This window comes from Camelus ferus, chromosome X (assembly GCF_009834535.1).
Source record: "Camelus ferus isolate YT-003-E chromosome X, BCGSAC_Cfer_1.0, whole genome shotgun sequence".
In the NCBI taxonomy this organism is placed as follows: Eukaryota; Metazoa; Chordata; class Mammalia; order Artiodactyla; family Camelidae; genus Camelus; species Camelus ferus.
The window spans coordinates 94938681-94966108 of NC_045732.1; the positions used below are offsets into that span (position 1 = coordinate 94938681).

Sequence of the window (27428 nt, forward strand, 5' to 3'; positions counted from 1 at the left end):
AAGTAATCAACCAAAGGATCAAACTTAGTAGGGAAGGAAAACAGGAAGAAGAAACTAATGGCATATGCTAAACAAGAGATGAGTCCAAGTGTCTAGAGCTCTTGATGATGTTGTAAGGTAGTTATGACTGTGAGGAGGCTGAATAGCTAAGACGAGATAGTCGGAGGGTACTATATCAGAAGTTTAGATTTCAGACTCAGAGCATAAAAATGTGACTCCCCTATATATTTTAGACCTAGTTAACGAACGTATGTGAGAAGCTCCTTCCAGATGAATTATTTGCTCAGGGAAGGCTAGATTCTTGGCTCCATAGAATCTCACAGAGTTGTCTTCCCTGGGTAGACTCACAAGCTCACCAAAGTATGGACAGTGTTTAAATAAGAGCACTACATTATATTGGGTCCTCCAATGTAGACAAGACCCATGTGGAATTCCAGATCACAGTATGGCTCCTTAAGAGCTCCTTTCTTGGAGCTCCATTGAACTCTATGGGATAATAATGAACAAATTAGGAGGGTCCAAGATGACCCACTATTTTTCTGTTGATTAAAATCTCATTATAGCATTGCCAATCTAATTAACCTAGACTTTATATAACAAATTATAGCTAACTTCTAGAGTAATTGCTTACCATGAGAGTTTCTAAGGGAGGGCCTCACAAATGTCTCATTATCAGGTTGAGTTGGCAACAGGAAAATTGTAACTGAAAGAAAAGACATATGATATGGTGCTTTGTAAAAAAACAAAAACAAAAACAAAAACTCTTGATTCTATTTCATTTCTTTTATATTAAATGAGCACCATGTTCTGATCAAATGATCAGAAAACTGAAGGCTAACATATGTACATAGAACATCAGAGGAGGTTGTTGAGTTCTCAGATAAACTAGTGGTGGCTGTGGCCAAAAATGAATACAAATGTGATTTTGACAGCAAGCAGTCTGTGCCGTTCTACCACCTGGTACAGAAGAGGCACGTTTTGCTTTTTGATATTCATAGGTTTAGCCAAATCAACTAGCCCCATTGTTTATGTTGTAGATAACCTTGTTTCAGCCTTAGTTTAGTTTTGCCCTTTGTTCCCTGAAGGAAGAACCTAGATTCACTTTGATCTTGAACTTCACTTTAATTAAACACAGATGTTAAATATGGCAAATAACAATACCACATAATGTCTTTTGTGTATTTCATATGTCCAAATACTTTGCAGAATTAACTAATAAAATTATGATATTAAATGAAAATAACATTACATAGAGAGATTTTGGATTTTACTCATAACAAGCATCCAAGCTAATACTGGGTGCACAGTGCCTAAGAGAGAGAGATGCCCGCTGCCAAGAAATTAGGAAAAAGTATACTGTGCAACCAGGGGATTATACATACTGGAACAGACGTGACTTAAAGAACTGTCTCCAACCTGAATGGAAGGACCCTTTATCAGGTACTCTTAACTAGACCATACACAGTGAAAGCTAAAGGAAATTGACTTTTGGATTAATTTCCAATTAGAAAGAGCCCTTGCACTGGACTGGTCTATAGAGTATTGCTCACCTTAAAACAATGCTCAAATGGAGAAGAAGCTACCAGGCCAGGATGAGAAGAAGATGACATCGGAGATAAACAGCTCACCAAGACACTGGACCAGGCCTGTTTACCAATCACTTTGATAATTGCTCATACCTTTGATTATGAACTAATCCATTTGTTAGGTTTATGGTCAATTACCTATATCTTGTACTTCTGTGTTACCTTGATGGGTTTCCCTACTCCAGGGCTCTAACTAGATAAATTTATTCTAAAAGAGAAATTATAGTTCTATCTAGGCCACTATTGATATTACAAGTTGGGAGATCTCACCTGACCAATTAATAATACTGCTCTGAGCCTGGCCATAAATATGAATTTTCTTATAAGATCACTCAAGCTCAATCAAGACAACAAGCAAGATTTCCACCAAAGAATTATAACCTCCTTCAATTATGGAAAGGACTTATATAGGTAACACCAGGGTATGGACATTTAAGTTTAAAGGCTCTCTTATGTTGGAAAAATTAAACTATATTAAAGATAACCAAGCTAATAACACTATGAAATTTGGCTAGGAGTCTTATGAGCAATGCCTGTATAACATCTTCCTTAAAGATAAGGATTGGTACAGAACAGACTAAGTCAGTTGACCTGGGGATACACTGAGCTGCACCTAATGGAAGTTTTTCAATTAAATTCTTACTTATGACCTTACTAATACTGTTAACTATATTATTTGTATTTTGCCTGTTTTACAAAATTGTTTCTGCATTACCAAATGTATAACTAGGCCTCCAAGAAGACTGATGATGGCTAAACATCTTGAGGAAATAGATAAAATTTATAACCCTGCATAGAATAATTGTAATAGTGTGGTTCTAGGATGGGAATGAGCAATGAGGGGCAAACATTTCCTGGATCATAATAGACTAGTAAGACAGATGATCCAGAGAATTTTTGAGTATCAACAGGGCCAGATCCGAAAATTAACAGTTGAGTGGCATGTCAACAGTATCTTCCACCTGATCTAGGAATGAGCCTTCCTAGCACTGTGGGACAAAATTGGTCATGAAATGTCTCCCAAAATATTGGTTGAATTTAGGACCAAGGGGGAGCATTGTGAATGAAAAATACTACAAACCATATCAGTAAACAAAGAATGCTGAAGTCATCAAGTCATCTGTGGCTGCCGCCACCCCCCAGTGAAGACAAGCCTGCAGCCCAGCCTCTGCAGCCACTCACAATGGTGCACTCTGAGGGGACTCAGAATAATAAAGGACAGGATACTGGCCCTAGACAGCTAGATGCTTGTCAAAGGAATGAATTCAATGAGCCCAAATGTTTGCTTCCTCCCATACATAGAAAAGCACTGAATTCTTTAACTTGAGATGCCTGTTTTTCTTTAGATAACAGGTAATCTTTTATTGTTCCAACTAGCTGATCTTTGTTGTATAGCTCCTATATATCCTAGCTCCTTCCCTGCCTCTTCAGAGCAGTCCCTCAGAGTGTTCTGAGAGGCTCTCATCCGGGCTCCAATCCTCCCGTCAAATAAAACATAACTCAACTTTAAAAAAAAAAAAAGTATACTGTGCTATGAAAGAAAGTGGAAATTTTTGAAATGGAGTAGTTTTTTTAAGAATCATGTGCTTTCTCCAGACATAGAATCCTGATGAATCCAAACCCTCTGAAGTTAGCAAATAGTTCAGTCATTTCCCCACTGCCTTGCAGAGAGCCAGGAAATTTTTTTATGTCTTTGACCTTGGTGATAAATCTAGCCTCAGTCAATCCATGAGTAGTTGAAAGGTCAAATGACTTTTGAACCTAGTTGAACTTTTCAGTTTTGGAGAGGTGAACATTTCTATGCCAGTGGGAAAATGTGGTAGAGCACTGCATGTGCTCAGTGCTGCTCCAGGCTGTAATAGCACAAGCTCGAGGATTATCATATAGGATATTGCAGACATGGCACTAGTTAAGATTTACCAACATAGAAGGCTGTGGGAGTATTTGGAAGCCAGATGGTACAAATAGATTCTTTCTTTGTCATGCCTAAAACACAACCTGTTCCAAGATTGAACAAAACCCAAATAAACCATTAGTATCTTTGGTTTCTGTTCCTGGCTGCTGTATGTTTTTAGTTTGGTTTCCCTGACCAAATCCTGCCCTTGGATTAGCCAGCATAAATCTCCTTGCTGACAGGCAACAATCTAGTCATTTGAATCAATGAAATATAAAATGTAGAGAGAAGAACCCATCAACAGAGGGAGAAAAAAAAGCTAACTTTTAAAAATAAGAGATTCAATGGGCAATCAAGATTAGATACATCAATACAGCATTCAAACAAAATAACATGAGGAGCTTATGGAGTCCAGTGATAGGGCATGTCTTTTGGCCCAAAAGAAACAGAATTAATTATTAGCAGACATAGCAAACTGAGGAATACAGTTATACTTTTATAGGAAATTACAGTGTTTGTCTTTTGTGATTTGAGTAGGTAGGAAAGAAAAATATTTAGATTACTCATTGACTAGCTCAGCAGTGTGCCTGCTAATGAGGCCAACGCCATGGGCTCAGTCACTGTTTCAACCTTTTAGCTCTGTTCTGTTTCATTACTGAAGCCCACGGTCTCACTCTCCCTTTGTATTCCATCCGCCAAATCAGAAACCTAGTCCTTCCTGTCTTCTACCCCCTAACAAAACCTGAACTCATAAGTGAATCTGATGAACTAGGCAAGTTTTGCTTGGCACACATAGATTTTGTTAAATGCTGTCAACTAATTTAAAAACTTAAGCCTAGAGGTTTTACATAAAATCTCTGGTTTACATAAAATTTCTGGTCTTTCTTTAAAAATGGAAAGATCTGGCATTCCCAGGCCTGCATTCACCTATTCGCCCACACACTTATTGGGTACCTATGTGCCAGGCACTATTCTAGCCTTCTGTTTTGCAAAATAATATGAAAACCATTGGCCGGAGCTAAATAGGGGCTGCTCACAAAAGGACCGTGAACTCTGCAGTCCCTCAGAGCAGCCATACTGCCCTCTTGACTCTTGTATACTACTTGCCTGCCTTCTGGGTTGGCATTTAAGTTTGCAACCCATGTAATAAGATAGATCACAATAAAGTAAAAATGGCTATGACAAAGAACATGTATTATAGCTCCGTAAAATTATTTTCATTTTAATGGAAGACAGGGTTATAAGCCAAAAATGGCAAATCTCTGACATTAATGTCATCTCTTCCCTGTCCCAGAACCATGGAAGATATAAGTAATCAGTGCAACAAACATTCTTTCCTACTGAGTCTAGATTCTGCAATTAGAGTTTACTCAGAAGTTGAGATATATTTGCCATCACTACTTTCATCCAAAGAAATGAGATACTCAATTTCCTATCGTTAGAAGTTTAGGAGGAGGAATTATAAAGGGGCAGGAAAATACAACACAATCACTCTGTTAGTAAATCTGATCCTGTTCACATTTACAAATGGTAGCCCTAACCATGGCCAACTATCTCATAGATGCATGGAATTGAATACTGAAGAACACAGCAGGTAAAACTATAACACATCAACATTATTAGAGACTCATTTCAAATGAATGACCTGTAGATAGTGGGTATACAATGTTCAAGTGTATATGCCTGTATATATATTATAAAAATATAAAAAAATATATTAATAGTGAGTTCTGAGTTCCCATAGAATAACGCTGGCCCCTTAAATTTAAAACTCTCTATGCCATCCTACAAAAAGAAATTCAAATCAGCAAGAAGAGCAAATAAAACCACACATAACCCATTTCAATAGCATAACTAGGAGACAGAGTTCTACGCACTTCAAATTACACTTAAGTAGAGAAATAAACACCCAAATGAAGCAGAACTAGCACTGTAGCCTATGTCAGAGCCAAGAGTCAGACAAAGACTAGACAGAAAAGAATATATGAGAGCTGAGGCCTAGTGATGGCAGAATTGATCAAGTAAAATGCCCTTGGTGGACAGCTACTGAGAACAGATCTCAGACCTAGCATTTGAGAACACTGGCTACTGAAAATTGAAAAGAAAGTACTTTAAAGGGCACAGAACTAGCGCTGATAGCCTCGGGAAGGCACAACTTCTGAAGGTGTGGGGGCATTGACTTGGAAGGAGTGTCCCTCGAGGGCCAGATGATGAAGGGAAAGAAAGAAGCAAGAGGTTAGAATTTCAGGATCCTGCAGAAATAAATGTCAATCATGAAACTAAGGGATATACCAAACACCCCCAAAAGTTGTCACTGATTTTTAAAATTGCACTTAGTGAGAACTAGGAAACCTAGTAACCTGATAAGTCACCCAAAGTCCTGACTCCTATCTGCATACAACTCTTCTTGCTGATCTAAGAAAATAAAGTATTTCAGAATGAACGTAGAAAGGTAGACAACATCCATACAAAGTTCTGTATGTAAGAGGAACATGGAAAATAAGAATCAATCATTTCAGCTGATGAAAAATCTCTCCAAATAACCACTCCCAAAGCACAAGAAAACTGCAATAAAACATCTCAATTAAGTATTCTTAAACATTTGAATATATGAAAAAAAGACTGAAATAATAAATTCTAGAACTCAGAGCAGAAATATGCAAAAGGAAGTTGCAAAATGAGAGTTGACTGAACTCAGGAAATAAATTTAAGAAAAAGACACAACTATCTTGAAAATGAAGACTATGCTAAATAATGACCAAGAGAGAGAAAATTTGAAAATAGGAGCTGCAGTGATGAAAGGCGCTAGAGTAGCAATGATAATGAAGTTGAAATAAAGACAGAGGTAAAAGAAATCAGAGACAATGATTGTTATAGAAGATAGCCAAAGAAATCCAGGCTATATATATATAATTGTAATTCCTGATAAAGAAAAGCTAAACAATGACTAGAACTAATATTTAAAACTAATCAAAGAAAACTTTCCAGAAATAGAAGACCCGACTGCAAGTATTGAAGGGAAAACCCAAAGTACCTTGGAAAACTGATTCAAAACAGTCAACTCCAAGTCATATCCCAGTGAAAACAGTAGACTTTAATGATAAAGAAAAAAGTAGTAATCTCCTGGGCCTTGGATGGAGAGGAGTCATTTACAAAGGAAAGAAAGTCAGGTTGTCATCAGACCTCTTGACAGCAGACAAAGCAAGGTAAGAGTAAAGCAACATTTTCAAATAACTCAAGAAAGGAAGTTTGACTCAAGGATTTGATTCCAAAAAAGTCATCTTTCATTTATTAAAGATAATAGAAAAACAGTTTTAAACATGCAAGAACTCAGGGAATACAGTACTCACAAGCCCTACAAGACTTGGAGTCAGCAAACTTTCTCTGTAAAGGACCAGACAGTAACTGCTTCAAGCTTTACAGTCTGTACAGTCTCTGTCACAGCTATTCAATTTAAAACCAAAAGCCGCCATAGACAGTATGTAAATGAATGAGTGTCACTGTGTTCCAATAACATTTTATTTGTGGACACTGAAATTTGAATTTCATAAAATTTTCACATGTCCTGAAATATTGTTATTCTTTTGATCTTTTTTCAACCATTTAAAAAATAAAAGCTCTTCTTGGCTGTCAGACCATACAAAAACATGCAGTGGGCTAAATTTAGCCAAAGGCTGTAGGTTTTGATTTATGATTTAAAGATAAGCTTTATCCAACTTAGAGATAATAAGGAAAACTTTGTTAAAAGGACTGCTGGTGAATGATAATCTCCTTAATTGTAAATTTAAGTTTAAAAGAAAGGTGGGGACAAGGATGGAAAACTTGTATGAAAATGTTATGTATTTTGATAAAATAGTAAAAATGCAGCTAAAACTGGGAGAAGAAAAGAAGAAAAAACAGGAAAACCAACTTCACTGATTTTCATATAGAGTCAGAGGGTATATATAATTTTAAGCTGACAGACCGAATAGTGGAAAGTCAGTGGGGGAAAGTATAGCTCAGTGGTAGAACATATGCTTAGTGTGCACGAGGTCCTGGGTTCAATCCCCAGTATCTCCATTAAAAATAAATAATAAATAAGCAAACCTAATTACCTCCTCCAAAAAAAAAACTTTAAAAAAGTACTTAAAACAAACAAAAAAGGACAAATAGTAGAAAGTTAAGCAAGCACAAGGGGGACTAAGGGCTTTATAAAAGGTAATAGCATAAAGGTAATCTATAGAACAATAACACAAACCTTAAATATCAAAAGAAAAAAATTTAAAAACCAAAGAAACAAACTGCATAAAGAAAGAAAATTAACATAATACTGTAAATATAACAAAATAATATGTTAAAACTAAACATATCTGTCACATCAATAAATGTAAATGGGTTTAATCACCTACTAGTAAAAGGAAAAGATTTTCAAAATAGCTCACAAAACAAAACCTAATTCTGTGCTATTTACAAGGGACACACCTGAAATACAAGGAGTCAGAAATGGCTAAAAATTATAGGATAAACAAAAGGTTTATCAGGCAAAGAGAAGCAGAAAGAAAACAAAGCTTATAATCTTTATATCAAGCCAAGTAGAATTCAGGCCAAAAACCATTAAACACAACTAAGAGAATTTTCTGTAGAAAGCTATGACTTGGGGGAAGGGTATAGCTCAGTGGTAGAGTGCATGCCTAGCATGCACAAGGTCCTGGGTTCAATCCCCAGCACCTCCATCAAAAATAAATAAACAAACAAACGAACAAACCTAATTACCTCCCCCACAAAAAAATTTTAGAAAAAGGACTTGAGGTCCAATTATTAAAAAGAAAGCTATGACTACCTATGCACAAATAACTATTACCTTTACAAAGCAGAAACTATAAGAGATGCAAGGAGAAATCAACAAAAACAATTAGGAATAGGATATTTTCACCCACCACTTAGTTCAAGACAGGCCATGAATAGAAACTTAAGTGTATAGAAAACCTAAAAAAGCAAAATCAATAAGATAGCTCCTATGGCTGTATATTGAACTTAAAACCCTGACAATAGAGAATATATCTTCTCAAGTACTCAAAGAACCATCACAGAATTTGATCATATTTCATGACAACAGGTCACTACAGGAACCTCAATGAGTTTCACAAAGAATTAATACAAACATCATTTCCAGATCACAGTGAAAGCAAACTAAAAATTAGGGAGAAAATCTTAAAAATAGAAAAGTCTTTCCACCAGGAAATTAAAAAAATCTTAACCAAGTCTTGGGTAAAAGGGGAAATAAAACCTTAAAATTATAAAATTTCTAAGGAATAATAATAATGAACACACCACATGTCAAAATTTATGGGATACAACTAAACCATTTGTAAGAGGAAAATTCGTATCAATAAAAATAAAAGAATGAAAGTAAAGCTTAAAAAGCCATAAAATAAGCTAGAAGAAAACACAAGAAAGGAAATAATAAAGATAAAATAGAAATTAATGGGGTAGAAAACATAGAAATAATAGAAAAATAAAGTGGTGTTAAAAATCAACAAACAGGCAGACCATAAGCTACCTTACTTAAATCAAGAGGAAAGCGGGAAATATATGCGAAATAAGAAATGACAGGAAATAATTATTGAAACAGAGGAAAGTTTAAAAACACGGTAAGTGGCTGCTTTGCATGGATCTCTTTCACAGGGCTGTAGTATCCCGTTCACCCACCAGCAGCGTGTGACAGTGCAGTGCCCTCCTGATGGACTTCCCATCAGCATGTGTCACAAGCTTTTGCATTTTTTGTTGGATAGGTTAGAAAGGGTATCCTAGGGTAGTTTTAGTTTGTATTGCTCTTATTAGGAGTGAAGCTGGTTATCTTTGTATGTTTAAGAATCATTTTTCTGAACTGTATGTTCATATCTTTTGTTCATTTTTCTATTGTTTTTTTTCTTCAGTCCTCTTTGTCTCAATTTTTAAGAGTTCTTTACATATTAGGGAGATTCACCCTTTTTAATATAAAACCCTGTACACCCTCAGGAGGACATATTCTAAGGACAAAAAACACAAACTTTGAACTTAGTAGGTTTAGTTCTGGTAGTGGTATTGCTGTAGTTAATTCTAACACTATTTTGTTTGTCTTGTACAATAAGCAAATGAGTAAATATATTGATGTTATTGAGAACACGGTTCACTGTGTGAAAGTGGAAATAAAAATATGGAATGAGGGAGAGGAAGAACTGTGATATTGGATTAGAATTAGGGATATCAATATGAACTCAATCTTTTCAAAATATACATACACACAGATATATGTTATGTGTGTGTATATATGTATGTACACACACATTAACAAAGCAAGTAATAAACTCTGAAACTCTTGTTCTATATGTATATATCCTTGCTCTGTTCCCTGAAAGGACTTAAAAACAGTATCCCCTCAGTAGCAGTGAGCATGCATTATACCCAAACTTTGATTAAATGGCTATTTCTAGGTCTGTGGCAGAGAAACTTTGTGCAAGTTAAGCCTGAAATATCTTGTGCTAAGGAAAGCCGTGAAGTGTTGAGACATGTCAAAAGGACACAGAAACCAATTTGGAGGGACTCCTACTCGCCAAATTTGAGCATCAAAAAGAACAATAATGGTAACAGATTATACACTGAACAACAAAAACAAAAAAGAATCTGTGAGTCCATTGTAATACTTTTAAAAAAATGGGTACTTAATTTCTAGAAATAGACAAAATTGTACTTCAACTCATGTGGGTCCCTGTATGCATACTCATAGTATCTTTCAAATTACGTATTATTATTTGCAATTTACATATGTGGGAACTGACACTCAAAGACATTAAGCAGATTACCCCAAACCACACAGCTAGTTAGAGGAAGGGCCATCACTCTTCAGGTCTGTCTGACTTTTAAAAAAGAGTCTGTGGTGCCCTTACTTATTACACTAAATGGTGTCTAAAATGAGCTTATATAATACTGTTTTATTACCCACTTTGTGAACATCTTTTTCTATTATTTAATATTTTTCTACATTATTTTTAATGGCAGCATCATCCTCTATTGTCATCGATATAATCAACCTCTATTTGCTGGACATAGTACTTTTCCTTATGTTATATACAACATCATGTTGAATATTGTTATTTTAAAATTTATTCAGATCTTTTTCTTAGTATAAATTTCTAAACATGAAATTGGTAGATCAAAATGTTTAAAAACATTTCTAACACTTTGGGTATATATTGCCAATTTGTCCAAACATTTTGCAACAATTTACATTTCTACCAGCAGTATGTAAGAGTGCTTATTTCTCTGAACCCTTGAAAACTTTTAATGTTATAATTTAAAAAAAAAAAGCCATTTTGATAGGCAAAATGATATTTCAGTGTTTTAGTTTGCATTTTAAAATTACCGCTGTGGTTGAACATTTTAAAATATCACTGCTAACTTGCATTTCTTCTTTTGTTAATTGCCTGTTGATGTCTTTTGCCTGTGTTTCTACTGGAGGGTTCAGCTGATATTTACTGATTTATGAGAAATTTTATATATTAAAGATTTTGATGTAAATTACATTATTTTAACATTGAATGTAAAAGAATCAAATTACAATCTTCAATCATAAGGGGAAAAAACCTGATAGACTGCCGTACTCTTTTCCCACATTTCCTGATACCCTGACAAGACATTTTAGGAAATAGTTAAAAAGAAAATCACTTAGGCCCATTTTCGGTAATTATGTGAAGTTCTGTAAACTTCCCACAGCCTACCTTTTCTTTACAGCAAAACTTGAACCTGTTTCAAAAATAGAAAACAAGGCTTTGGACAACAAAGTGATCAGTTTTAACAGAAATGCTAAAAAGGCTGAGATAAAAGGGAAAAGAGATTATAAATGCAGTAGAAAATGTATGCTGTATATATGACTTCAGTTACATGTAACCCAGTAATCCAATAAAATAACCAAAGTGTCCATATAAAAGGATTATTCTACTGATGTTCTTGTATTTTGAATTGATGGTAGATTGTTAGTTCTCTCCTATGAACTTACCTGAGATGGATGGATGAAATTAGTTTGAGTTATCATTCTGTGGGCAAAGAGCAGAGTTTTCCTCTATGCAAAAGCAACTGGTTGGCATAAAAATTTAACCTATAACATTGGCCTCATTAGCCCAATATTCCAGCCAAATTACTTCAGTACAAGATGTCAATGACTAGCAGAAATGGATCACATCCTTTCTAGATCCTGAATAAGAAAGAAGCTGGTCTCTGTGTGTCCTAGGGCAAAGACTTAACGCTCCGGCTTTCAGTTTCCTCTTCTGCAAAATGAGGAGACTGAACCAAATGGTTGGTCTATGGTCTTTCTGGTTTTTTTTCTTTTTCTGTCCAAAAGAAGCTTTTAATTTTAGAACAAGTTTAGATTTACAGAAAAGTTGCAAAGATAGTGCAGAAAATTCCCATATACTTCTCATCTGGTTTCTCCTGTTATTCACATTCTATGTCACCATGGTACATTTGTCACAACTGAGAGACCTACATTGAATATTACTATTCACTGAACTTACACATGATTCAGATTTCACCAGCCTTTCCCCAAAGTCATTTTTCTGTTCCAGGATAGGATATTACATTAAATGTCGTGTCTCCCTAGTTTCCTCTAGTCTGTGACAGTTTCTTAGATGACTTGACAGTTTTGAGTAACACTGATCAAGTTTTTTGCAGAATGTCGCTCAGTTTGAGTTTTGCCAGTGTTGGTCTCATGTTTAGGACTGGGATTAATGGGTTTGGAGGAGGAAGAACACAAAGATGCCATTATCATCACATCCTGCCAAGGATACATGCTATCATGTACATGCTATCACCGATGATGTTAGCCTTGATCGCTCGGCTGAAGTAGCGTTTCTATGTTTCTCCTCTGTAAAGTTACTCCCTCCTTCTTTTCTAAATTATACTCTATTAGCCTGTGGTCTTTTTGATCTCTAACATACCATGATTTTATTATGTTACAGAGTCCCTTACCTGCACAGATCAATCTACTAGAGGTGCATCCATCACCCAGGAATGCACACTTATGTTGGGTAACTCAGCTGAAAATTTTCTTGGGACCCATTCCATACCATATGGCTATGTGAGAATTCTCAGTTATGTTTCATAGAATGAGACTCTAACAACTTTCTGCTAACCTTTATAGAAAGTGCACTCTACTAAGAAATGATGAGAACTTTACAAATCTTGGGGAGGCTCTGATTTCTGGAAACCTTCTATCAAGAGAACCCCAAGTTCACAACTTCCAAACCTCAGTGATCATGATGATGGAGAAAAGGAAATGAGCAGGGTTGGGGGATGCTGGTGGGGGTGAAAAGAGAAATGAAAGTTCTAAATTAAGTCAAGGATTTGGAATTAGGACATCAGGTGAGGTGTGCGTTTGTTGTAATTCTGCTCTACAGCCGTGTGAAGGTGGCAGCTGCACTTCTCTCAGAGACTTGAGTCCCTCTATATTGTTCTCTCCAAAAGCATGTAACAACACAAATCTCTTTTAGGTCAAGAAAGCAGAGGATGCAATGGGCAAATGACTGTCTGCCTTTCTCCACTTCCAAGATGGTTTTGGAAAGGCTAGTGTAAGGGGACAATTAACCAGAGTTAATAACAATGGCTAACATTTATGGAGCATTTATTACATACCAGGCATTTTTCTAGGTACCTTACATACCTTACATACTGACTCACAAGGTCCTCACTAGAACCCTACAGGGAAGGTGCTATTATTATACACATTTTATAGTGAAGATACTGAGACACAGAGATTGAGTAACTTGCCCAAGTTCACTTTGGTACTAATTGTAGCAAAGTTGAGATTTAAACAAGACACCTCTACTCCAGAGGCCCCACTCTTAACTACCATGTGACAACTGCCTCCCTTTAGATTGGGTGTAAGCTCCAGGAGGGCAAGGGTTTTTGTACCCAAGCAGTTACTGTTGTATCCTCAACACTTAGGACCAGTGTCCCATACATAGTAATTAGCCAACAAATAATTATTGCATGAAAGGGCGGGGGAAGGCTTGAGGATCTTGATCATGAATCAAGCCCAAACATTGCTGACTCTTCCAAAATAACGCTCTCATGATGCCACCTCAGAAAACTCAGAACAAACTGGGTCATTATACAATCCACCAATTCATTCTCTGTATTGCCCCCGTCTGATGAAATCTTATAAGGCAGTTACAAGGGTTTGGTACGTTCCCAGCTATAGTTTCCTACTACTCATCTGTTTTCCACCTTCTCTATTGTATCTCCTGACTCCCCAACTTCATATAAGCCCTATTCTTTAATGCTAACTCTGAATAATCAGGTAATGGAAAGAGTTTTAAGATCTAAAGGTTTGCAGAAGCACACATGCTGTGTGTCTGTGGCTATGACAACACGATGCCAGATCAGAAAAGTGAGTTTTAAAGTATTGGTTACCAGGGGTTGGGGACATAAATCAATGAATACATACCCATTTTAAAAATTTAAATATATACAGGACAAGTAGGTAAGAGGAGGAGAGATCTTCTGTGTAGTTCTATTTCTCACCCTCCATAGTCACCAGTTTTATTTGGATCTTTTTGAAAGAATATGGATATTATTGCCAATAAGCATTCAACCAGGAAAGAGGGTGAGAGACTATTTGGAATCTAAGAGACTTCGACCATCAGTAATGAGGAAGTGATAGGCTGTGGTTTGGACCATAGCAAAGGGGAGAATTCACTAAGCAGAAAACAAAGTAAAATGAGAAAGAAAAAGAAAATTTTAAGGAAGAATCAAAAGTGCTGATTCCCGGCTAAATTGATATTTTTGATGCATTATTCATTAAGAGTTTTTTTGGTGGGGGCGGGGGTTATCCCATTAGCATGTTGCTTATTCCTCCTGACTCCACAAAGCAAATAATAATACAAAAGTAAATAAGATTTGAGTTATGGAGAGCACTTATTGGTGCTGTGACTTGAGATGAAAACACTAAATAATTGTGTCTGTCTGATAAGGAATACACAGATGGGCTGGTTATGCAACTGCACATGGAGATCATATATTAAACCTGTGATAAGGTACCCAAATAGACATGTTATTTATAAATATTGCTGCAGCCTTGGAATGGAAAATATAAAATACATAGTAAATGAAAGTTTTAAGATAATATAATATAGAACTGGGATATTAAAATGATTTATTACCTTGATAGAATCTTTTCTAGCCTCGATATTGGATAAAACTAGAACCGTACTGAGACAAAAAAAAAAAAGTATGCTGCAATAGAGAATATTTCATTTAATTTAAGAGAAGAAATGTAGGAATTCAAACATGTGGAGCAAGAAGAAAGGTGTCCTCATTACCTCTGTCTCAGTCTTTTCTTTAATTGGCATTTAATTTTACTGTTTCACCATGGCAGACTAGCAAAATATGTTATGTGAAACTGTTCAAATTAAAATGTGCTTTTTTTGTACTTATTTTTTTTAATTAGTGAAGTCCTTCTTTCAAAGGAAATTCTACCCATTCCCGACATGACAGCTTTTCGGGCTTTTAAAAATGTTTGAAAGGGATCTCAAAGCTATATTGACTCCCCTCAAATTGCTTTGAAAAGAAACATTTAAACATGTTTTATTTATGTTCATGATGTCGTGCAAGCACAGATAATATTTTTAGTAGAAAATGTATATGTATAACCCTGGGAAAAAAAGAGAAAATTTGAATGAAATTGCTGAGGCAAAAGTAAGGTACCATAAATAAACATGCATTACTTTCTTTATTCAGTTCTTGAAAAATGCTTCTCTGAAAACTAATGGTTTTCAATCCTGCATGTAATCTGGTTATTACCAGGATAAAACCAAGATCTGAAGGTAATTTATCAAAGGGCTATAGTTCACTCATATACCAATTTGATGTTTAATGTAATGAAAATGGGATTTATTTTAAGGTGGAAAGATAACCAGGTTTCTGTAATGTTAGCAGTCACTGCATTTAATTTAAATAGCATTTATTTTTGCAGTGATTTTCCTTATTGTGGAAGCCTCTAGCTTCACACGATGTCCACTGAAGTATCAGTCTGGTAAGACTGCTTCCCGTAGGAGTTAACTTGAAAGTCTGAAGTCATCAGAGGTCACCATCTGGGTAATGTACCTGATACAATTTTCAGGAAGGGAACTGTCCAACATACAAGTAGATCTGTAGCTTTGACAAGCTTTGGAAGTAAAGTACAAAAGCAGTAGCATTCCTTAGCCTGAAGGAACATGAAGCAAGATATGTAAGGGAACTGGTGGGGGAAAAAAGTGCTGACAAAAAGGCAAAACAAATTATCTTGAAAAATATCACATGCTTTTTGTCTTGCCATGATTTGAAACTTATGACATCATCTATAATGGGCAAGAGTTTCTTTATAAGACAGATTTCAAACTTTCTAAATAGATTTACTTAGTCAAATTAGAAAATAACACCAAAATTCTTGCAATAAAAAATATAGCATCCTTAGCTGAATGTGTGCGTTCTGAGATGCAGGATGAATTTCCTTAAAGCAACATTGTATTTGCTTTACAAATATTGCAATTTCAGGGATTACTTGTGTATTTATTATCAAAACCTTATTTACATTGTTATTCAGTGGATTTGAATATTATCTGTAAGAAAGTGGACACAAAACACCAAAAGATACAAAATAACGTGGAAGGTTTCATATCTTCTGACACTAGCATTATAAAGATATTCCAATGAATTTCATTGCCTAAAAATAATTCTTCCCTGCACCCAGGTTTTCCTTATTTAAACATTTTGAGAAAAAATTTTTAAACCAGTACGTTTCAAACTATACCTTTGGAGCTTTTGGGCAAGGCTTTGGGGCTCTCAATTCCTTTCAATCAAAAGAGTTCTGTTTTATTTGTTTTGTGTGTTTGGGGGTTATTCATATTTAATTGCTGAATTGTTCTGCTGTTTTAAAATGTTTTGAATAGCTCTATTTTAAAACAGAAAACAAAAATAAAAGAAATGGAATAAAACAATGCATTTATCCATTTAGCTTTAAAAGCAGTTTGTTGAGCATCTAGTATTTTTTTTTTTTTTTGTTATATAGCAATACATGAACACAGTATCATTTTGAAGGATTCTAACAATAGCATGAAAATGTTGAAGTTCCCCCAGCTCCCCACTCTAAAGGTTAATAGCTTGGTATTAATCCTCCCAGTTCTCTTTCTATGCATTTGCATATATAGAGATACATCTTTTTACTTAAATAGGATCATTGGATATGCATTGTTCTACATTGTTTTTTATACAAATCTCACAGCTCTTTCCATGTCAGTACGTATTGGTCATCTAGTGGTGCGCTGATAAATGTTTAACAACCAGCTCTCTGGGCAAGAAAGCCTTGATCTGCAACATTTGCTGATTCCTGGAGTATTAATTCACCCACCATGGTGATTTCAACTACCAAAGGGAAGTCACTGAAGGTGGAATTGGGAAGAGGTGTGCACTGTTGGCTCTTGTAAACCTGTAGAAGCTGGCTCCAGCGTACCACTGGGTCAATCCTTTTTCCCTCATTTTCTGGCCTTTAATTTTGAAATAAATTTAGACTTACAGACAAGTTACAAATGTAGCACAAAATTCCTGCATACCCGTCACTCAGTTCCCACCAGTATTAACATCTTGCATAGCCATAGTATAATTATCAAATGTAAGAAATTAACATTGGTATGATGCTATGACTCAACTTAAAGTTTATTTCGGATTTCTTCAGTTTTCCACTATTTTGTTGTTGTTGTTCCAGGATCCTATCTAGTATACCACATTGCATTTAATTGTCATGTCTCCTTAGTTTCCTCTAATTTAACAGTTTCCCAGTATGAGTCCTTTTCATTCCTACGTAGGATTTCATAGTACAGGTATACTACTCTCCCATAGACATATTTTTTGGTGGTTCTATTTTTTTACTATAATAACAAAGTCATTATATTAACAATGCTATATTGAATTTCTTTCTTCATGACCCTTTATGCACATACAGGCATACTTCAGAGATATTGTATGTTCAGTCCCAGACCACTGTTATACTGTAGTAGTCTGTTAAGTGTGTAATAGAATTATGTCTAAGAAAACAATGTAAATACCTTAATTAAAAAATACTTTATTGCTAAAAAATGCTAACTATCATCTGAGCCTTCAACGAAATGTAATCTTTTTGCTGATGAAGGGTCTTGCCTTGATGTTGGTGGTTGCTGACTGATCAGGGTGGTGGTTGCTGAAGGCTGGGGTGGCTGTGACAATTTCTTAAAATAAGACAGCAATGAGATTTGCTGCATCGACTGATTCTTCTTTTCACGAACAATTTCTCTGTAGCTTGCAATGCTGTTTGATAGCATTTTACCCAAAGTAGAACTTTTCTCAAAATTTGAGTCAGTCCTCAAACCCTGCCACTTCTTTATCAACTAAGTTTATGTAATATCCTAAGTCCTTTGTTGTCATTTCAACAATCTACATAACATCTTCACCAGAAGTACATTCCATCTCAAGGAGCCACTTTCCTTGCTCACCCATATGAAACTACTCCTCATCCATTCAAGGTTTATCATGAGATAGCAGCGATTCAATTATATCTTCAGGGTCCACTTCCAATTCTAGTTCTCTTGCTATTTCCACCACATCTACAGTTACTTCCTTCACTGAAGTCTCGGACCCCTCAAAGTCATCCATGAGGGTTAGAATCAACTTCTTCCAAACTCCTATGAATGTTGATATTTTGACTTCTTCCCATGAGTCACAAATATTCTTAATGGCATTTAGAATGGTGAATCCTTTCCAGAAAGTTTTCAATTCAATTTACCCAGGTTCATCAGAGGAATCACTATCTATGGCAGCAATAGCATTATAAAATGTATTTCTTGAATAATGAGGCTTGAACATTGAAATTACTCCTTCATCCATGGGCTACAGAATGGATGCTGTGTTAGCAGACATGAAAAGATCATTAATCTCATTGTCCATCTCCTTCAGAGCTCTTGGGTGACCAGGTGCATTGTCAGTGAGCAGTGATATTTTGAAAGCAATCTTTTTTTTCTGAGAAGTAGTTCTCAAGAGTGGACTTAAAATATTCAGTAAACCATGTTGTTAACAGATGTGCTGTCATCCGGGCTTCCTTATTCCATTTATACAGCACAGGCACTATTGATTTAGCATAACTCTGAAGGGCCCTCGGATTTTAGAATGGTAAATGAGCATTGGCTTCAGCTGAAAATTGGCACCTGCGTTAGCCCCTAACAAGAGAGTCAGCCTGTCCTTTGAAGCTTTGGAGCCAGGCATTGACTTCTCCTCTCTGGCTATGAAAGTCCTAGGTGGCATCTTCTTCCAATAGAAGGCTGCTTCGTCTACATTGACAATCTGTTGTTCAGTGTGGCCAGCTTGTTAGTTATCTTCGCCAGCTCTGCTGGATGACTTCCTGCAGCTTCTACATCAGCACTTACTGCTTCATCTTGCTGTTTTATATTATGAAGGTGACTCCTTTCCTTAAATCTGATGAACCAACCTCTGCTAGCTTCAAGCATTTTTTTCTGCAGCTTCCTCACCACTCTAAGCCTTGATAGGATTAAAAAGAGTTAGGGCCTTGCTCTGGATTAGGCTTTGATTTAAGGGAATGTTGTGGCTGATTTGATCATCTCTCCAGACCACTACAACTTTCTCTGTATCAATACGTCTGTTTTGCTTTCTTATCATTTGTATGTTCACTGGAATAGCACTTTTACTTTTCTTTAAGAAATTTTGCTTTGCATTCACACCTTCCTCACTAAGCTTGATCATTTCTAGCTTTTGATTTAAAGTGAGAGACTTGTGAGTCTTCCTTTCGCTTGAATACCTAGAGGCCATTGTAGAGTTCACTGGTCCAGTTTCAGTATTGTTGTGTCTCACGGAATAGGGAGGCCTGAGAAGAGTGAGAGAGATGGGGGAATGGCTGGTCAGTGGAGCAGTCAGAACACACACAACTTTTATCAATTAAGTTTGCTGTCTTATGTGCGTGGTTCATGGTGCCCCAAAACAATTACAGTCGTAACATCAAAGATCACTGATCACAGATCACCATAACAAATGATAATAATGAAAATTTTGAAATATTGTGAGAATTACCAACATGTAACACAGAGACATAAAGTGAGCAAATGCTGTTGGAAAAAGGCATTGATAGACTTACTGGACACAGGATGGCCACAAACCTTCAATTTGTAAAAAACACAATGTCTGCGAATCACAATATAAAGCAAAGTATGCCTGTATGTGGTTATTTCTTTAGTGCAGAATCCTAGAAGTAGAACTCCTTGGTCAAGGAACATTCCTAATTTAAATTTTGATAGATAATCAATAGCATTCACAAAATTGCTTCCCAAAGTTACTTACCACTTTACAGTCCTATCAGCATATATATATAAAGCAGAGTATTCCCTGACTACCAGGCATTGAGTTGGGCACCAGGGATAAAAAGATGAAAAAGACATGACAATGCCCTTTCAATGCTTGAAAATGATGAGGCAGACATATAAATAGGCATCTTCAATGTAGCATGGTAGGTTCTGTGACAGGGTGCTAAAAGAGAAACACCGTACCTCTTTGTTCTAGATAGTCAAGATCAGCACTGTCCAATAGAAATACAATGCAAACCACAGATGTAATTTTAAATGTTATAGTTGCCACATGAAGAAAGTAAAAATAAACAGGTGGAATTAATTTAAATAAATTTTTAACTTTATGAAGCATATATCCAAAATATCACTTTATCATGTGATCAATGTAAAAATTATAATTGGATAGTTTACAGTCTTTCTTTCATACTAGGTCTTCGATTCTGACTAGCCACATTTCAAATGCTTGATAGACACATGTGGTGAGTGGCTGCCATATTGAACATACAGACCTAGGTCATTCAGCACGTCTTTCTTACATCTACTTCTGAATCATTCCTGTAGTCTCTCCCTTATAAGTGAATACTTGCCTTTTGAAGGGGCATGGAATTGGGGAAGCACTATTGATTATATTACTAGAGACCATCAGCCACATTTAAGAGAAACAAAGACCAGCATCCTAACAGAGAATCCAGAGAAATAACTGCAGAGAGACTTGGAGGTTCAGCCTAAACAAATATGCAAGTTAAGAAGAGCTTCTTCTCATAAGTCAGTCTGCCTTGAGATCCAAGGTGCTTGATTGAGTTTGACAATTGGGGACAGCAAGATACTCCATTTGTTACCTTAACTTTGTAATAAATTTATAATTTCAGAGCATAGCTCTATGCAATTGAATAAAACAAGAAGGATAAGAATTATAAAATCTACAGGACTCAGCACTAAGGAACATTTGTGAGGGCAGCATTAGGGACTGCCATTCTTAATCAGCTGAAAAGACATTACTCATGGAATATCTGAGTAGGCAGACACATTCTGTCCAGCCATTGAATGTCAGTGAAGTGCAAATAACTGAACTGGTACTTCTTCAGAGATCTGGATAGTGTCCATCTCTACTCTTTGAGGATGTATATTTTTATACATGTTTTTAGGAAAAGGAACTTTTACTTTACTTGGGGTCAGGAGTTTTGTATTAGATCTATTATAACTAGCAATGCTTGTGTGTGTGTGTGTGTGTGTGTGTGTTTGTGTGTGTGTGAGAGAGAGAGATGTGTGATTTTAGTTTCATTATTTTGTATTCACTTATAGTTTGTTGGTGACCAGTTTGTGAAGTCGGTTAGAGCACAGTGATTATAGGATTATGGGTCCAATCCTTCTGTTTTTGAGTTTTCCTACCAATCTTCTCTTTCCTGTCAGCTCTGGTCACACTGGGCTCCTTAGTGTTCCTCATATATTCCATCCAAGACTTCAGGGTTTTGTGTAACTGCTATTCTTTCTTCCTAGGAGGTTTTTCAACTAGTCTTATGGCTTCACTTCAAATCTTTGTTCAAATATTACCTCCTCCAAGAGGCCTTCCCTGACTACTCTGACTTATTTTTTTCCTTCATAGCACTTATAACTACCAGACATAATTTCACTTATTTTTTTCTTTGTTTCTGTTACAGCTGTATTATATTATATCATATAGTTATTCATTTTCAGCCTGTCTTAACTCACCACCCTCTCATGTATCATATAAGTCTGGGAGGATAGAGCTTTTTTTTTTTATTCACTACTGTAATCTTAGAAAAACAGTACCTGGTGCAAAGTAGGCACTCAAGAGATACTTGTTGAATCAATATATGAATATAAGTTAACACTGCCCTGCTTGTTCATTACCAGTTATACCCTTAACTCTAACCAGTGGGCTCATAATGTTTATACTTGGGTTTGGGGCTTGCCTAAAAGTGTGGCTATAAATACATAGCAAAGATCTAGGTGGTGATCCACTAAACCTAAAGACTCTGGATCTTCATCATGTATCCAAGACTGATGTGCAACCAGTGTGTCCTAGCTAGGTTATATTGGTTGTTTGTATCCAGTGTCCACATTGGTCAGCCAGTACCTTTGCTGTCCTGGATGTTTATTGCCTTTTCCTGTATTTCCCAACATTCCCAGTGTGCCCAGCATATGCTCTGAAAATATTTTTTGAATGAATTAATAAATCCATCCCCATGGTACAAGTACTGCCATATCTTTCTAGTGGTGTGTTGGTATATCCCAACATTCAACACAGTTTCATGTATTGGTCTTAGTATGAACAAAATATGATTTATTTCTAATAGAACTCAAACACTAGAGTCATTTAGTTACCTCAGTCTACCCTGCACATAAATGCACTACTTGATTTCCTTTCACAACACAGCATATGGAAGTTCAGTTTGGAGGAGAGAAAAGACCAGTAGCTTTGTCATGGTACCCATAGTCTGTAGCAAGAAAGTTCACTTTCATTATGTATTCATGCAGAAGTACCTTACAGCAGCTTGTTGCCTGGAAAAAACATAAGTAAATTCAAAAAATTATGAAGTTTTTCCACCCTCAAAGGGTATTCTACTAAATGTGCATACCTCTTTATTTGTCATGATTGGCTAGAAGCAGTCCATTTCATTTGATGGTGAAAAATTAAATCTTACTTTATTATTTTGAAGTGATTCTCAGCATATGTATTTTCTCTCTCATTGTTGAGTACCCTCAGGAGACTGGCTTGACTTAAATAAAGCATATAAAATACCCCTCTTGATCTTCAAAATAAGAACCACTATGCCTTTTGCTCCTTATGGTGCATCTAATTTCAAAAAAATAACTGAACCAAGGAAGTCAAAACACGTTTTCAATGTAACTTCTAATATCCATCATATTCAAATTATTTGGGGAGCAGAGTAGACTAAATTCTCTATAAAACTGATAAACACCTTTAATTGGAGTGAGTATGTTAAACCAACCGTACTTTGAGTCTTTTGGCAAGGAAATCTCAGGGAAGCCACTAATAAAGCTCTATTAGCATGGCATACTGTACCTTACTCAGAACCAGTATCATTTGAGTCTCAATTGTTTCCAATAATTACAAGAGAAATTCATCAGGCAGCACTGGCCTTAATCCAAAGAAAAGGGTAGAACCAATTAAATGCTTAAAAGTTTTAAGGATAAATTAGAAGGTAGGTGTTAGAATTCTCTTTAGCTCAACTAAAAGTGGATGAATGATTTTTAAATAGGCTATCTGGCTAGCTTTCCTGTTCTCGGTTGCTAATTCACATGCTATATATGAATGTTAGACATACAAATTAGCCCCTTTCAGTCTGCCTAGGAACGTAAAGAAAAATATGAGCTGGCTTGTGAGCAGATCCACTTTTTTTTTTTTTTTTTTGCCTTTTGGTAAGATTTGGTTGATGTTGAAAATTGCTGTGAGAAAACAAATAAAAGAATTTCTCCACCTTCTGTCCTAAGCATTGTTTTCTTATAACATTCACTCCACTCAGTGATCTCATTCATTTTCACTCTAACTGTTGTGTATGTGCGTATATGGTTCTGCAGTCTTGTCCTAGCCTGAATGTTTTTCCAGAATTTCCAGCTCTGGTGTCTAACATGACTATCTAGGTAGTCCATCAGTCCCTGGAACCCAGCATCTGCAAAGATGGATTCATTGTATTCCTTCCATCACCCCACCCTTCCTCAAACCAACCAGTAGCATTCAACAAACACATATCCAGTACCAACTATTTGTAGCTAGTGCTGAGCTAAGTGCCAAATTCCCTAACTCTATTAATGGTTCCACCATTCTTTCAGTTACTCAGACTCAAAACCTTAACCATTTTGGATTCTTCCCTTTCCATCACTTTTTCCTCTGCACGCCCCCATCACACCTACACACATGCACAAGTGTGCAGCCACACATACGCGCACACACACACACATACACACGCACACACACATACACTCATACACAGAGCTTTTTGCCAAATCTTGAGATGACATTTATACAATTTCTCCTTAAGGAATTGCCTTCTTTGTGTTCTCACTGCCACTGCCCTAATTAAGATACTCATTTTTCACCTAGATTATTGCAATGCCATCACAATTTGTATTCTTGCCAAATCCTTAGGCCTCTAATTCCTCCTTCTCCACACGACTACTGGATTTCTCTTTCTACAAAGGGTGCTCTGGTGATATTTATTTGCCTAGAAATCATCAGTGCTCCTTATTGCTATCAAATTAATCTTCCTAAAGAAAACTGATCATATCACTCATCTGCTCAGAAAATAGCAATGCCTCCCTGTTACCCACTCAGTTGAATCCAAATACCTAAGTGTGGCATTCATTGTCATCTACAATATGGCCCCATCTATACTTTCAGCTTTAACTTCCATGAACTTTCATGCATAATTAAACTCCAACCAACCCCAGCAACTTTCTTTGCCTCAAATACACCCTGTGCTTTATAAAGTCATACTTTGTTCAGTCTGCCCCCTCACTCCACCCATTGCTGTCACCTGCCCCACACATTCTTCAAGGCCCATCTCTAATTCAGCTTCCTTCCTTAAGTCATCCCTGATCAACCAAGCCTATTTTAATCTATTGTTTCTTTAAATCATTTCTTTTAAAACAAAAATTTCTTTTTTTCCCCAGATGGCAAACATCACACTTGTTCATGGTAAAAAATAGAGAAAGTAAAGAAATCATAAAGAAGAAAATTAAAATCCTCCATATGCCCCCTATACTGTTAACTTGTTGCTATATATCCCCCCAACCCTTTCTCCAGACAGCAACATATGTAAATGCACACACACACACACACACACACAATGTAGACCATACTATTCATACTGGTTAGTAGCCTCATGTTTTTCATTTGATGCATCATAAATATTTCTCATTTCATTTCATAGTCTTCTGCAACAAGATTTAATAACCACTTAATCTTGTATTATTTATAATATCATCAGTTATTTAATTAATCTTTTGATGAATATTCAGATTGATCATAACTTTCTATTCGTTTTTAAATATTACAATGGATAGATTTGTAGTTTGGTACACATTTGTAGTTAATTAATAGAAAGTGAATTGTTGGCTTAAAGGGTAAGCCAAATTTTAAGTCTTTTTGATAAATGGTGCCACATTGCCCTCCAAAAAGGTGATTGGTGATTTAATACTTTGAGCAAGAGTGCATGAGAGTGCCCATTTTCCTGCATGCTGATCAACACTGAGTATTTTTCAATCCTATGGCAACAATAAAAACCTTTATCATGTCAATTATTCTGCATATTATAGTTATTTTATACTTTTATTACATCCAACTCCTACCCTAATAGACATTTAGATGTTAACATCTGCAGCAGCTATCATAGGACCTTATGCAGACCAGGCACTTAGGAAATATTTGCTGAATTAAATTGAGTGACAGCCACAGAGAAGGTCTCCCATGTTCTCACAATAGTCTGTCCACTATTACTCTGCGGTTTCTACATGCAAAGTAGAGTTACACGACTAAGGGAAATGGAAAAGGAAAGGGTCACAGCACGAAGGAGCAGAGTCCAATCCCACCATAACTGTTTAACTAATATTCCAATTTCTAATCCTATCGCTGGGATAGCCTCAACCTCAAAAGTTTAACCGCTACTTAGAAAAGTAGCTACATGTGTGATATATCAACTCCAACTTGCCTGGTCTAACTAAAAGACAAGCAGTTATGGCATTTTTAGATGGAAAGGGACAGCTGGTTTAGAGACCTTCTTGGCAAGTCTGGAATAAGTTCATGTATGGCTTGTTTTCTTACAGCAGTACATTTGTTCGGCCTGACTTGGCAGTTGCAACCAGCTGAAGGACAGCTCTATGAGAATGGAGTTAGCAAGGGGAACAGAGGGACCGAGTCCATGGATACTACTTACTCTCCAATTGGAGGAAAAGTTTCCGATAAATCAGAGAAAAAAGGTAAATCAAAGTGATTGATTGATTATTGATTACTTTTCTTCTAATTTGGTCATTAGAACCAAATCTGGGGTGGTTTCACGTCACATTAAATTTCATGATCACTTGAAAGAAATACTCTACGTGGACAGAATAAATACATGTAAATGTCTTGTGAAAGCAAATTTTCCTTTTCTAGTGCCTTGAGTATAAACCAATTAAACTTTTCAAATATGTTGGCAATTTTGAAAATAGATAAATATTTACAGGATGGAGGTTTCAATATAATGGAAATTGCATTTCACATATAACTACCCTGAAGCAACATGGGATTTTGATTAAGTTCTCTGTGTCCAAGCCCAGCATTTATATATAACATTTTACAAAGGGTATATGGAAATTTCTTCTGTTTATAATAAGAAAATACCTTCTATGCATAATATAAGGGTGAATGTTTATGTCAAAGTGGGAGAATATGAATTTTTTCTAGGTGTGGAACATGAATTCTTCCTAGTTGGGGAAAAGAACAAAAGCACTTTGAGCACTTAATTGTTAAATTTAGCTGACAAAAGCTTGAACTACCTGACTTATTTACAATAAATGTCACAGTACCAGCACTCCCGACATTTTATGTATGTTGAATGATCTTAGTCTGAATATTCAAGTATTGAAAATAGCTACAAATTTGTATTATGATTTCTTTTGAAATAGGATACAGTACAGAGGGACTGGAACCATGTAAAATTTCAGGACAGCAATTCAAAAAGTAGAAACTGGAAACAAAACGTATGGCCATTACTATCTTAAATATTTTTTAATCAAATATAAACAGATGAATGAATGAATGACCCAAACCCTACCCTCAAGAAGCTTATAAGTTTATAGGAGTAGAAAATCAGTTTTGGTTCATTAGTTGAAAATAAGAGATTTTGTTTTATAGTTGTTTGAATTACTGCTCTTTACTTGTGGTTTTAGTTTCTTTGGGAGGATTATTTGTTGGTTTTGTTTTGTTTTTGTTTGTTTTTGAAAAAGGAACTTTGCTTCGGTCTATGCTCCAGTAAAAATTAATGCTTAGGGTTCAGGAAAACATTATGGTTTATTCCAGTTTTCAATTCACAATGCAGTTTGCTTTATGTCCTCCTTTAGAAATACTATACTAGCCTGGGGTGACCTTTCCCAGCAATTTCACTGTTGCTGCTCAGAGGGGCAGAGGGTAGTACAGGGGTCAGAGATGGCAGAGGAAAGGGTATGAATACACTTGGACTTCAACATTTTTTCCCTTGCTTTCTCTCCTACTATTTGATTCCTTTATATCTGTACATACAGGAGCAACCATTTGGTATCATATGCCTAGGGGGGGTTTTGCCGTTGCACTGAAAATCGTGAATCATCTGTTTGAGGAAAATGAAACATACAGGACAGCAAAAGGTCATCGCATAGTTAGCATCAGAGCATATTCATTTCTTTATTCTAATTCAGATTTTTATAATTCCTTTCCACAAAATAGTTTGATACTGATGATTAAATTGTATTAAACAGTTACCATGTGCCAATAATTGCACCAGACACATAACATATTATATCATGAAGGTAACGCTATGGTCCCCATTTTCCAAATGAGAAATAGAAGCACAGAGA

The 27428-nt window shown here is 36.0% G+C and overlaps 1 protein-coding gene across 1 annotated transcript in view; it reads left to right on the plus strand.

Moving 5' to 3' along the window:
• The window catches only part of TENM1 (teneurin transmembrane protein 1), a 631171-nt gene that overhangs the window by 369148 nt on the left and 234595 nt on the right, over positions 1 to 27428 (plus strand). Inside the window, exon 8 of the mRNA XM_032474729.1 lies at positions 25662 to 25814. Coding sequence (XP_032330620.1) covers positions 25662 to 25814 — 153 coding nt within the window. The remainder of the gene's footprint in view (positions 1 to 25661; positions 25815 to 27428) is intronic.